The following is a 14,119-nucleotide window of genomic DNA, read 5'->3' on the forward strand; positions in this document are numbered from 1 at the left end:
GTTGGATTCTTATGGTTTGATTTCCTGTATGAATATTCATTGTTGCTACTATATACATGATTATCCAAGTCCATAATATTATATTCTATGAAATCCATTTTAATATGGACAATTGCTTCATTTTTTTAAACTTACAATACCATGTATATTGAAAACCGTGCTTTTCACTTGCTTTTTTAAAGAAAATAAATCATTGGTTGGTTTCGCGGATTATACTGTTTAAGTAGATATACTGTCTAAATTACAAACAAAACATTAAAGTTGTTTAAAAATTCAATTAAGCATTATTACTTTCTGGTGTAAATAAAGTGTCTAGGAAAAATATTTTGTTGAGCTTATAATAACTTCTACATGATTTTTTGCAGCTACAGATATAATTATATTAAACACAACAATTACGCCCACTTTGACGACGCAGAAACCAACGACTTCCGACGCAAACCAAGCCTATATAGCTGTGGCCATTGTTATACCAATCCTTATTGTCAGCATCATCGCAGTAATAGTTGGGTATTTGTTGTGGACAATGTACCAAAGAAAACTGAAAGCTAAGCCTTTACCAGATCCCAAGTTTCTTCATGGTGAAATAAGAAATCGCAGACTTAATGTCCAGTTTGAGGGTATGTCGCCGACATACACAGACAGAGCGAATGTGTTGACAAAAATATCAGAAGACAGCCTCAGTTCTGCAATGATACAATCAGATTTATTGGAATCTTCAAGTGCAGGACCTTCAAGTCTATCGTCTTTATTGGTCAGTGTACCAACTCCCCACACTAAGGATGACGTGTATGTAATCAAGGAGTGTGTCAATGATTCGCCACATAATAATGACCTGGCACCTTCAATGTCCACGCCGGAAAATGATGATACCAGTATGGATATAAGTTTTCATTCTATTGGTGTTGATACGAGAGATTTGAAGAGTTCTCAAAACAAAAGAGAAACGCGGAGAACTTACCGGCGTCGTTTCCGGTTAGGGCGTTCCCGAAGTTCTGTCGGAGATAGCTTACTCTCCTTCCGCAAAGACAAATCAACATCGGTAAGATGATGGCAAAGCATCGATGAAAATTATCAATTACAATAATCTAAATTTTCGTTTGTTCTGTGCTATGTGGTCATGTTTCTTGTTATCCCGATCTCATAAAATAATTATTTGTGTAAACCAGTATTTAACTGTATCTAGAAAGCTTAAAGATAAACCATCAGTGTTTCTAATTATGCTTAGTGATATTTGACAGAAATTATATATCTTAATATGTGTATAAGTATCTCGATTACTTTCTTGTTATTATATATGACAATATTCTTATAGAAATCGGTTGTGACATTTGGAACAAAGAATGTAGTTCTTGGAATACAGCCCCCGCCGATGAAAAAGAAAAGAAACGTAAGTTTTTCCTTGTTTTGAAAACATAAAACTATTAAAAATTCAAAAGAAAAAAAACCCTCAATAAATCAGAATCCGTCCGAATGAGTGATAGTGGATCACCAGTGGTAGCATAGACTGGAAATTTCAGCCACAGGGATAGATTTCCGAACCTAATGTTTAAATTCCCATTTAATGGATACTGTAGTATATTTGTAGGGCCCAAAATCGATGAGAATTTAAATCTCCATGTTTTAATTTTTCATTTTGATTGCGTTCAAGGATGAAGTTCACTTTTAAAATACGAATGGAAAATTGCTTTCTAAGTACTAATGCACTCCATTTCATTTAATTGTTACATTGACATGAGAATATTTTTTTTGATTGGACATGGCATCTACTATCAATTCTTCAATATAAGTGGTTGTAAAATGTTACACAATTTGTAGTATTTTACATCCTAGCCTCGAAATAAATATATACAAATATTTGAAATATGTGTACAAACTTTTCTACAGAAAAATAGTTCTATTGATCGATCAGCACAGCCGATGGATGTGTTAGGAAAAAACGAAGTGAAAGACAAAATGAAGAAAACAAGAAAACACAAATCAAGTCAAGAACGGCAAATTCTACAGGCAAGTACTAAATTATATGAAATTAAGTTAGTTAAATTACATTAAACCCTCCCCCCCAAACCCCCCCCCCCCCAAAAAAAAAAATCATTGCTTGTGCCTTGATAATTGTAAAAAAAACCTAGAAAGAAATGCAGCTTTCTAAATCTAATTTTTTCTTGTTTGATAAATATATATAATCAATTTCCGTTTTGGTAGTTTGACTTAAAACATTCACCAAATAAATCAATATAGATTTACAAGTATTGTTGCAGACACCTGACACAGCTAAATCCACAGTGTTTGAAGAAGATAAGACAATAACAGAGGAGGAACGTCACCCAATCATATTTTTTACGCAATATCAAGAGGAGGGTAATGTCAGATACTGCTAATATAGAATAAAAAACAACTGGCATTTATGTGATGTGAGTGTTTATTTTTCTGTCTAAATATATATTTTTTATTTTATTTAGGATAGAAATTGCAATATTTTGTTGAACTTGTCCTCTCCTGTACATGTAGCCAGAGAACTAGTTGACTCCAAATGCTACCAAGCACTAATCATCGACAAGTGGCGCCATCCAAACCGTACGGCGTACATATGGGTTCCCGGGAAAAAAGTCAATATTTTACAATGGCGATCACATATGTAGTATTTTAGAACCAGTTCTAATGTATGCCGTGTCCAGGACATGCAATACAGATATGAGCGTGCATATTTGAAGTTCTGATAGGTTTTTTTTCCATTTTTTCTTCAAAAAATTAAGTTATTTTTTTAGAATTTAGTAATGAAAATCCGTTTTTATACTGATTGTAGAGATAAATAATGAACTGGACAAACCTGGTGTGTATTTTCTATTGTTATTTAATATAATGAAAACTGTCATACTGGCAATTACGTTTAAAATCAAAGTACTGAAGTACTGACGGGAGTTGGTTTTATCGATTACTAGTATCATTTCAACGATATGTGATTTTGCATGGCAAAAAGTATCAGTAATCGAAATATTTCTGAGAAATGTATGGATCCAGGCAAGATTGAACTCATGTCTTGTTCAACCAAACGCTCGGCTGTCTCTGTTTATCTCCGACAAGAAAGAGACTCTGTTTTGTCGGATATTAAAGGAGACAGCCAAGCGTCTGATTGAACGAGACTACACTGAACTCCAGCGTAGGAATACATACGACTTTAGAAAATATCTAAACTGTTTGTACAATTTAAAATCTAACTATTTTCATGGTACTGATAAATAAGTTTTCTTGAAAAACAATGCTTCAGAATACATAGCATCGAATTTATCGATTATTTTCAAGAAATAAGTGTTGTCAGCGGTACTGATTTGTGCTTAGGTCCAAACACTGTTTCACTTTCGCTTTGCCCGAGTAGGTGCATAGGAGAGTTGATTAAAATCAACTCCCAAAAATGACAATTATTTCTAATGAATGAATTACAGCAAACAATGCTTATGTGCACATGAAGTACATAACAAAGTACATGTGATAATATGAGGCTCATACCTATATATGAGTAAAAATAATACGGAAGCGTATCGGGTCCTACACTAATTGTGTTATGACTCATATCATTTTTTACCTTCTTAAAGTTATCAACATATATTTACATCTACCAAGCATAATTTCCTCTATTTCTTACGGAAACTTATAGTTAATTCATAGCTCTATAGAAACAACCAGACTGAAATCTACACGCCCTATTTATCGATTGGTCGAAATCTACAGCGGCTGAAAGTGACAGGACTGAAATTGACACGCCCTGTTTATCGATTGGTCTGAACCTACAGCGACCTTGGTAAAATCCCGGACTGCACAAAATAATCATGACGATGCCAGACTCAAAGTCTCACAGGAGACAATTTGGCTGTTTCTTTTAGCTAACGTACTTTTGTACATGAACACTAATTTAGTGAATTTTACTAACTTTTCATAATCAGTTTATTAATTAGTTAAAGAAAGATGTTAATATAAACAATAAAATGCTTTCTTTGATGATTCATGCGGGTTATGAAGGTAGCGATCATTGCAGGATAAATTTACATAACCCGCTAACGCGGGTTATATATTTTTCCTGCAATGTCGCTACCTTCATAACCCGAATGAATCACCAAAGAAAGCGTTTTACTGTTTAAATAAACTATTGTGTTGTTTTATTTATGCAAATATTTCGCATTGTTTTGATGTTAGTTTACATAAATTAAATCACCTTATTATCTTGCCAGATTTCTTGCTATCTGCTATATCGACTTTACAAAATATTGAGTTAAAATAATAATGTACGAATGAGTTTTGGTCACACGCAGACTGACATTGGCAGATTTCGTTAATTAAACCATCCATGAATTTAAATTAGCAGCGAATTATAAGTAACAGTGTTAACACAGTATCAATATATTTATCATACAACACGATCTTAAGGCAATATTACTGGATAATAACCCACTGTCTCAACTAATATATAATTTAACTACGTTATCAATGCTATTATATATGAACTAATTTCATGAACGTTGTAATTTCTCATTACCGTGATTTGATGCGAGTCTTTTCTTTATTCGCGTGGTGGAACGAATCGCATCAAATCATGATAGTGAGAAAATGCATGGCTCTTGCGATCAGCTCATGCATAATATTATTTAAAAGCAAATACAATTATTCTATATTTTTTGGACGCTTTGGCAAATGTAAAAAATATATCTCTCTTTTTTTTTTTTTTTTACTTTTTGATTATTACAACGGAAATATAAAAAAAAACCCATATACGAATTCATCATACAGAAGATTTCACGCATTATAAGCCTTTACCTATCAGTTTACAAGTCGTTACACTCATCCGGAAATTACACAATCATGTAAACAAACCTAATTATTCGAGTGCCACATGATTGTGATTGCTGTCTAAAAATAGTTATAGCGGGATTGACCCAGCGGGAGTGGCATTCGTTGAGTTAAGCAAGTTACAGAGCTTACAATTCTTTGCTATGTAAACAAAGCTTTTATTTACATTTTGAACGATAAAGTTTTAGACCAAAAAGGAGTGTGGTAAACGTTAGGATTTGTTTATTTATGCTTAAAATGAATAAAAAGATGGAAAATTAGCTTAAAAAAGAACTTTTACCTGTAAATTGAACTAATGTAAACAAAAACAAGGCACGAACCTTGTTTACACTACAAATAATTGTGAGCCCTCTATATTGCTTATAACTTTTCTACTGACTCTCAAATGCCATTTAATAATTGGAAATGCATTCTCAAAGCATAAATAAAAAAAACCCAGAAAAACAGAATTTGACCAAAATCGTGACCATGCCCCTTTAAAGAGGTATGCGCACTTGATATACGATTTCGCCTAAAATTTAACACTTTTGCAAACGTCAAACATTTTCAATATTAAACAATATTTAGTTAAAATACATTTAAAGATACGCATATAAACCAATAACCATGCTGAAAGTGTCTTAATTATATTACACGACATCATCAAAATATTCAGGTTTTGTTAGGAAAATATAGAAAAATAGTTAGAATACGATAAAAATAAATTGTATATTTGACTATTTGAATCACTGTAAACATAAAAAAAAATCCTATTAAAATTTTGTTCTACGGGTATTGTAGTACACGTTTACATTGAATAAGTTTGAGTTACGTGGTCTTCGCACAGGAAATTAGACAAATATTTCAATTAGCGTCTTTTCAAATACAATCATGTACCTCTAAAAAGTGTTAGATGGGTGGCCTAGTGGTCTTTTTGATTTTGTGGTCGCTGGATCGAATCCATCAACTAGTAATTTCTTTCTCACTCAATTGAAACATAAAAAGAATGAACATATTAATTGACATGAATCTTATCTTCTTCTTCTTTTTTAAAATTATCTTGTTTAATTCAGTCTTAGTATGAGCACACTAAACATAAACAGATCTCTTCATTATTAACACTATAATGTACTCTATTTACACTTAGATCCATTGCCTTTTGCCTGAACTTATCGCGGTTTAGCATATCAACTGACGTTTTGCACAACGTTTCCCGAATTTATGTCAAATCAGTTGTCACAGACACCATTATTCTAATTTTCTAAAAATCAGTACCTGGTTTCGAAAATCATATAGCGACAGCTAGGTACCTGAAGCTATTTTTAGTAACAGGTACTTTTTGTCCAAACACAGGTGTAGGCGAAATAATGAGAAAAAGGCGCTATATACCTCTTTCAGGTTAGTCGATGTCTGTAGTAAGAAACACGCACTCGAAGAGAATGCTGCTTTACCATTCATCACGCAGCGGCTGAGATCTCGATCCGATGGTTTGAATGAATTCATCCATTGGCATGGGTCTAATGAATTTTTTGACATTTGTTTTGTAACAACTACATATATTAGACTTTGAATCGAATGTTTTGGAAGAAATCTATCGAATATACACACTTGACTAGTATAATTGTTAAATGTAGCAATGTACATTTAGTATGACACGCTAGTTATGTACTCCTTTCAAGATGAATAAAATAACCGAATTGATCGAAAATCGAGCCACACACTGCTTCGGCCTTGTATTTCCTCCTGTAAACATTCCAGCTATATGAATATATATTTGTTTTAATCCAAACTTATGATTCTTTGGTAATGAAGATAATCCAACACCAATTATAACTTACATTGTACCGACGTCGCGCACGATACTGCTGTCTCTTTTACCTTCGCTATTATATATTATTTTGAGGGGTTGAGGAAGAGCCGTTAAAAGGAAAATATAAAAGTGTTGGGTATCAATGGCAAGGGAAATTTGTAAATAATGAAAATATCTTAAATAAAATGAATTTTACATACTTTTTGAGGAATGACAGGTCTTAAATATCTGTAGTTGACGTGATATATGGATGTCCTGCGTTACATTCAGTAGCTATGCGCTTTATGCACAGGTTGACAAAACAATCAATTTTGCGCCAAACAGCATGACATTTGGAATGTAATTGTAACATATGTATCAAAGTATAAAGTCATAATCATTTCAAATGTTCGGTTGATAGATATAATATTGCAGCCTTTGAAATGGCGAAGTACTGTAGATTCCTTATTTTACGCGAGTACTTAATTCCGCGATTCAACGGTTTTCCATCAAATCGCGAGAACATAACATCGCGAATGCCGAAATTTTATCATAGTTTCATGTAGTTTACATGTCTGAAAATTAAAAGCGAGATTTTAAAATTCGCGAGACGGGCTTTTCGCGATTTTACGCGGATATTAATTCCTCGCGTTTAATTAGGAATTTACAGTACTCGATGTCCCGTTTTTTGAAGATTCAGATAGACTGACATTTCAATCATCAATATTATGTCTAAAACGAAGGTAAGTTGCTTATTTTTGATACAGATATATTGCACACGTATCGTATAATAAGATACAAACGACTATTATTTTATAATAACAATATCCATAAGTCAGGTTGATTTTTAAGTTGTCCACTGAAATGTCCCAATGTAAAAAATACTGCACTTTTTAAGCAATTTAACGGTTTTAGTGCAAAATTTCAACCAATATACAATCGCAATTATTAAAATAAGTACAACAGACACAAAGTACATAAAATTTGCTACAGAGACATATCAACATTTTATGAATCCTCATATTAGTTTAAGGAAGACAGAAATTAATGAATGTCTAAATAAACGTCCCCTTTATGTTTGACGCTCCGTGACTGTGACGTGACGTTGATATACTCAAAACTGATTACGTCCAAACGAAAAACGTTGGTTGGTAAATAGTTATTATATAAGTTTTGATGCAGGTCCTTTTCGTAATTTTTTTTATTATATAGCAACAATAACATTTTCTGCCAAATACCCGTTTTTTTCTAATCTGGACTAAATTTATAAAAAAAATTAGATGATGCAAAGACGTAATGTAATCAAATCCTAACACTCTACCCATATTTTCTTTATTCCAATTTAGTCAAGATCTTTATAGACCGATCCATCCGTTTTAAAAAAAAATATCCTATACGCGTGATAAATATTAAAGTAATTTAAAAGCGGACATTAGCGGTCATACAAAATCTGCTAGAGGTCACGTAGCATCGGGGGGGGGGGGGGGGGGGGGCTTCCAATTTTTCTCACAGCAAACATCTTTCGTAAATTTACATGTAAAAATGAATAAACATAGAGATCCCCCCTCCAACATTTTTTCGTTTGTCAAAAAGTCTAGCCCCACTTTCAAAAACAACGCCAGCCCGCTATTTTCTAATAGAACTTTACAGAATTATATTTTTGAATAAAGCATTCGTGTTTTATTCATACTTGTATTAATTAGATAAATACTTTGATCGGAAATGAGGATTATTATTGAAAACCTGCATGGCGATCCATATGTCTCGGTACTAGTATTTGTGTTTAGGATTTTACAAATCTACAGGGTCTTTAATTTTGCGGTTTTCAGAAGAATGACAATGATACCATGGATACGAAAATGTCCCCACGAGAAAGATTAGACTTATATAGAAATAAGAAACTTCAAAAACGACGACAACAAAAGCTAGCGTCGTATCATAAAAACAAAACTGTCAAACAGACTGAGTATAAACAAACTTCTGATGCAATTAGAAAGCGCATGTACAGAGCAAAACAAGCTGAAACGAGACAGAAGGAAACAGAACGAAAAAGAAAATATAGAAATTAAGCGAGGAATAAAAACGTCGAGCTCTCTGCGAACACGAAAAATTCAAATGAAATGATAAGACGTGTTTTTAAAAACAGAACAAGAAAAACAGAGCATTAAAAAAATTAAAGGATTCGTTACCCCAATCACCAAAGAAGCGGTCAGCTACACTGGCAGTATATTTGAAAAATTCAAACTCTCCAACGACAAAAATTTTAATTGATGCTGATGTCGTATTATCACCAGAAGAACAAAGTAAAAATCAAGAGAAAAACGGTTCTGCAAGATTTAAAAACAACAATTGACAGCTGGAAAATGAAAAGATCGAAAGAATCGGTTACGTCTATGAACGTGCTAGTTGCATCAATAAGTGGTGAGCAAGTGACCCAAAGCAGCTGTCGAAAAAATCTAGCTAAAAAACTTGGTTTACCAGTTAGACGAATAAGTAAGGGAAACAGAATTCGCACCACTGTATTGAAAACTGAAAGATCTTGTTGGACTTACACGTTTAGAAAAACGCGCACTGACGCGATTTCAACGGAAACTAAACAACTTGCGTACGACTTTTGGATGCAGATATCAAGCGAGAAAGAATTGGACCCAAATTATACACGAGCCACGCAGTGTATATTTTAGAAAAGACCCAAACTGAAGTTTACCTGGATTTCATAATGTCACATTGTATATAAATCCTACTTTGCAATGCATGAAGCGACAGTGTTCAGAATGTGGTATCCACAAACGATACTTATTACCAGAAGAAACTGGAGACGCGGAGACAGACGAAACAGTCAAGTGGAAAAAATTTGAAAAAGTTGAAATCAAAGTGAAGGGCAATAAAACAACAAAGAAACTCGTCCTAGTTAAAAAGAATCAATTGTTAGTCTTTTTGCAACTATTAAAATCGTTTCCATTCCATCAACACCGAGCTTCTTGGCAAAACAACCAATTTCAAGAACTTTCATCTAATCTTCCACTCAACCACTGCATCCGTGTTCATGACTTTTCTGAAAATTACCGTTGCACAGAATTAAAACAACTTCAAAGTGCTTACTTTCAAAAAACTGAAGTCTCTGTTCACGTTACGATTATACATCGCCATGCACTACTCGACATTGATGGAATGGAGAGCATTGAGCAGAACCCAGAAATAATCACTGAACTTTTTTTTGTTATTAGCGATGATCAACAGCATGACCAGTATTTCGTCCATGAAGTTCGTAAAACAATATCCGAGTACTTGGCATCCATTTCCTACCCGGTTGACACCATGCACGAGTTTACAGATGGATGTGCAGCCAATATAAGTCGACATTGCTTTGGGGGTACCAGCAACTCCAGTCGGGATTTCGGTTTCAAACATTTTACCAGAAATTATTTTGAGACTGCACATGCTAAAGGTATTTATATTTTCTGCACACTTTTTTCTTAGGGATGCAAATACAGTGTCCATCAGATCGAACTAAGTACTTTAAACTTGTAAATGGTAGCTATTCTATTAGTATTTTCTTGCATTTACTATATGAGCATTTTTGTTTCAATTAAAATTTAATATTTTTGTATTATTACATGATTGTGTTTATGATGTAGGACCTCCTCGAGATGCTGCTGGAGGACTGTTAAAAAGACAGGCAGATCTGGCAGTTTTGCGTGGACAAGCCCATATACAAAATGCCCGGGATCTGAATGAATTTGCTGTTTCGAATTTGACGCGGACAAAATCTGTTTGCCGGAGACGGCTTTTCCGTTTTCTTGATTTCATCCCAAGAGAAGGCAATTTAAGTTTCAAACCAATTTCAAACATCAGATCTGTCCATCAAGTCATCGTTGATAACTCATCTCCCCATATCATTATACGCGAACTGTCCTGATTTTGTGAAAAATGCATTTTACAAATTTATCACGAATGTGTAAATGTTCTAAGAATTGGGCAAGTTCAACACCATGAAATGGTCAAAGAGACAAACAACACATTAGATGTTGAAGAAGATGACTAAGAGGTTCCCTTGTCCGATATGGTATCCAAAGGACAGGTAATTGCCGTATACGCGGATGACCCAGACCATGACTATTTCTGGTTAAAAGTTCAGGAAGCAATTCAAACATTAAACAGCGAAAGCACCGACGCTTGGGGCTCAATTCTTCCAGCTGGTATTAAGGTCATCACAGGACTTTATTACGACAAAATTAATAACAAGAATCTTCTGTCATACAAACTTATACCCAGGAGAAGAGCCGTAGTGCCAGCCAGTGCAGTAGTTTATATCTGTTCAGAAATAGATGCTCGGGCCAATATTGTTTTGGACGAATGTGTCCATTTAAACATATTGCAAGCAATAAACGACATTATTATGTCTTTAAAATGAATTGTACATGATCGAATGCATAAACGTCAAAGATTGTAAAACCTAGTAAATAGAATAATATACCAGAATATAATTTTTCATGATTGTATAATTATATTATCCAAATACATGTATCTGTGCATTTAGCTGTATTGTCTGGGATAGAAGTGCAATATCGAATGTGGAATGTTTTGAATTCGCTGATCAAATTTATAGTTTTATACATGCATGCTATCATAATAGATCGACAACATGTAAAAACTTGTTGCGATGCCCCCCCCCCCCCCTTTTTCTTTTACTTAAAAACCTCCGCTCACTGTTGTCAGACATACCATATAACATTTTCATCAATTGTGAATGTAAATGAACTTGCATCGGTTCATTAAAAATCTTGATATTACTTGCTCCCATTGTCTGCACTGTTTCGGAGAAGGCAACTATTTCCTAACGTCATGACGTCAGGCAATCAGTTTTTACATGTTGCGAAGACAGGTGGGGACATACTCCTTAATAATTCAGTTTTTAAATGTAAACTTAAGAAAGAAATGTTTGCTATGAGAAAAAGTGGGATGGGCAGGCCTCCCTGGCCCCCTTATGCTACGTGCCTGCCATAATTGAGTATTCACACACGAACAAGCGTGGCCTGAGCAGTTAAACCAGTCAGTAATTAATCAATCGATACAGTATATCTGAAATCGTTTAAAAAATCTAATAGTTTTGATTGCATTATAGTTTTGAGAATAAAAAGATGAATATAATGATAAGAATAAAGTGATGGTTTGTGTAAATATTTGATTATGTGTATTTGTTTTATTTATCCATATATGGTATTTGTATCTGTATATATACATTTATATATTTTACATGTCTATACTTGTATGTATTCATATAAATTATGTTAGGCGCGCCTGGGTCTATACTACCCGGACGGGATTTGGCATTGTTACACATGCATGATATGTGCATATGATTAATCAGCAGCAATTGGCAATATTACTAATTGTCGATTAGATGTATTGCGGGGATTTGGGCATAAACCTCTATCTACAATAATGGTAATTATCACATTCTTAGATTTTATATGATATTGCTCATATCTTTTTACGTTTGTTTTACGTTATTGTTATCTACACACAATATAATGTTACTCATTAAACCCTTAAACTTCGTTATTCTTTTTATCCTTCCGAACTTGGATTATCTACGGGACTAACCTTTAGATAGTCCTGTTGCAACAATAAGAAGACGATTGCTCATTTTTGTTTTCGTTTTGAGAAGTACCAGTATCCTATTGCCTCGAGAATTTACCATAAATATTTCAAAACCTTTGTAAATGACAGCATATCAATAAAAAAGAATAATTTCTTTGCAAATATCATTTCAGAATTATTCTTCTAAAATGACTTAAAATTTGATAAGTTTTAAGCCCCCCCCCTAATATATTACTACAATGGTAAAATGCATCTTCGCTAGCTAATGGTTTCCGATACACCCCGCTTCTTATGAGAAGCGAAGAGTATCGGAAACCCATGGCTTGCACAGATGGGTAAAACGATGCCTTATATGCTTGACCAAACTTTGAAGGTCAAGTTACAAACGAAATACAGATTTAAAATCTTTGTTATGTAGATAAGCTGAAGTCTGGACCCCCCCCCCCACACACACACACACGCTTCAATTAACATACTAAAATTACCGAATATGGCTTTGACTCCCACTGTCACCACCTACCCACCCCTTGCAAAACTAAATATCCCTAGGACTCTCCATTTCTATCTGAAAAAAAAATCAAGATCCGCGCATAAAAACGTTCCCTGTAATTCAAGGGTAGGTTTTCTCCAGGGTACGCTTTCTCCTGGTATCTCTGCACGCCATCTAGCGTTAATTCAGTGCAAGATAGCCGACGGTAATAAGTGGAGGATTGTAGATTACCTCTCGACGGAGAGGGTGTTTGAATCATAGTGGGCGTTTTCTTCTTATATTCTGCACTTTTGCTAATACAGTGGGAAATTGTTTGAGATTACGTTGTAATGTTTACAAAAAAATCCATAGAAATGAAACTAAAAAGAAAAGTATGAAGCATAACTGTGCATTTGTTATGGTTATATAAATGCATTTCTATATTGAATATGTACTGATGCACACCTTAAAATGTAAGTTTTTAAAAAATATAATTTATAAAAGTCGTTTAAATATCCTAGGTACAGGGGATTTGACAAGCATTGTATGCTCTTCTCCTCTGCTTATTTCTTAAAATTCGCCAATTCTATTCAATTTCTTTTTAAAACCATTTGTTTGTCATATGATATTAGGAGCACATGTGAATCGAGTTTTAATGTTATATGGTCAGTAAACATTTGAACTTGAATATTATTTCTGTTATCCCTGCAAAATAAAGACCTACTAGTATTGCTTTATAATGTATTTCTATATATGCACTATATTATATCTCGTAATAATTTGCTGAAATTTCAACTTTTGAAGAGGCCGTACGTGATAACGCAATTCTCCTTTTTTTTTTGGGCCATGACACTCATCATTCCGTAAAGATCAAGGCTTGCTGACTTTTGTCACGCACAAAATCAATCCTGCAACCTAGATCATTGGGATGACAATTTAAAGCTGATCACAAGTTTTTTTATGTGCTTAATGATAATACTAAAATTGAACAGATAATTATACATGTAGTTCCTCTTTTCGATTAGAGGACACTTTTTTCTTTGCCTCACAGAAAACTAACACGGTTGACTTTTGACTATGCAGGAAACCAGCAAAACTGTTCCAAATCCAAGAGATGATTTTAAGCCTGTGTATGTTCCGAATTTAAAATCGTGCTTCTTAACAGTTCATGCTAATGAACATGCCTGCACACAGACATGCATGACATAACCTACATCCTTTTTCAGTATCACTTTTGCATACCTTGAAATAGTTTGAATGCACATTCTGTGTGATTGTATTTTGTGGAATGGATTATATTGAATCTTCAAAATGCTTGTAGATCGTAATAAATTTTAGTGTTCGACTGGGGCCCCTGACTTTGGGTTGCATGTTAGAGCTGGCGGCTTTTAAAACTGTTTATACATACATGTATAGGGTTTGTCAGATAAATCCAAAAC

At 34.0% G+C, this 14,119-nt stretch overlaps 1 protein-coding gene across 1 annotated transcript; it reads left to right on the forward strand.

The window, feature by feature from the left end:
* The first annotated feature begins 376 nt into the window (after positions 1 to 376).
* On the forward strand, positions 377 to 2,911 carry LOC136272960 (uncharacterized). Its single transcript, XM_066076328.1, has 5 exons — positions 377 to 1,042; positions 1,316 to 1,390; positions 1,888 to 2,007; positions 2,259 to 2,358; positions 2,460 to 2,911. The coding sequence occupies exons 1-5, from the start codon at positions 527 to 529 to the stop codon at positions 2,462 to 2,464; spliced, it is 816 nt and encodes a 271-aa protein (XP_065932400.1). The 5' UTR covers positions 377 to 526; the 3' UTR covers positions 2,465 to 2,911.
* Positions 2,912 to 14,119: the final 11,208 nt, after the last annotated feature.

The sequence above is a fragment of the Magallana gigas genome, chromosome 2 (assembly GCF_963853765.1).
Source record: "Magallana gigas chromosome 2, xbMagGiga1.1, whole genome shotgun sequence".
NCBI lineage: Eukaryota > Metazoa > Mollusca > Bivalvia > Ostreida > Ostreidae > Magallana > Magallana gigas.

Bases quoted from the DNA above. Each gene is read 5' to 3' on its own strand.
- LOC136272960 (XM_066076328.1), top strand. From the start codon at position 527: ATGTACCAAAGAAAACTGAAAGCTAAGCCTTTACCAGATCCCAAGTTT. The intron at 1,043-1,315 runs GTAAGATGATGG...ATATTCTTATAG, and splicing joins GCAAAGACAAATCAACATCG to AAATCGGTTGTGACATTTGG. The intron at 1,391-1,887 runs GTAAGTTTTTCC...ACTTTTCTACAG, and splicing joins CGATGAAAAAGAAAAGAAAC to AAAAATAGTTCTATTGATCG.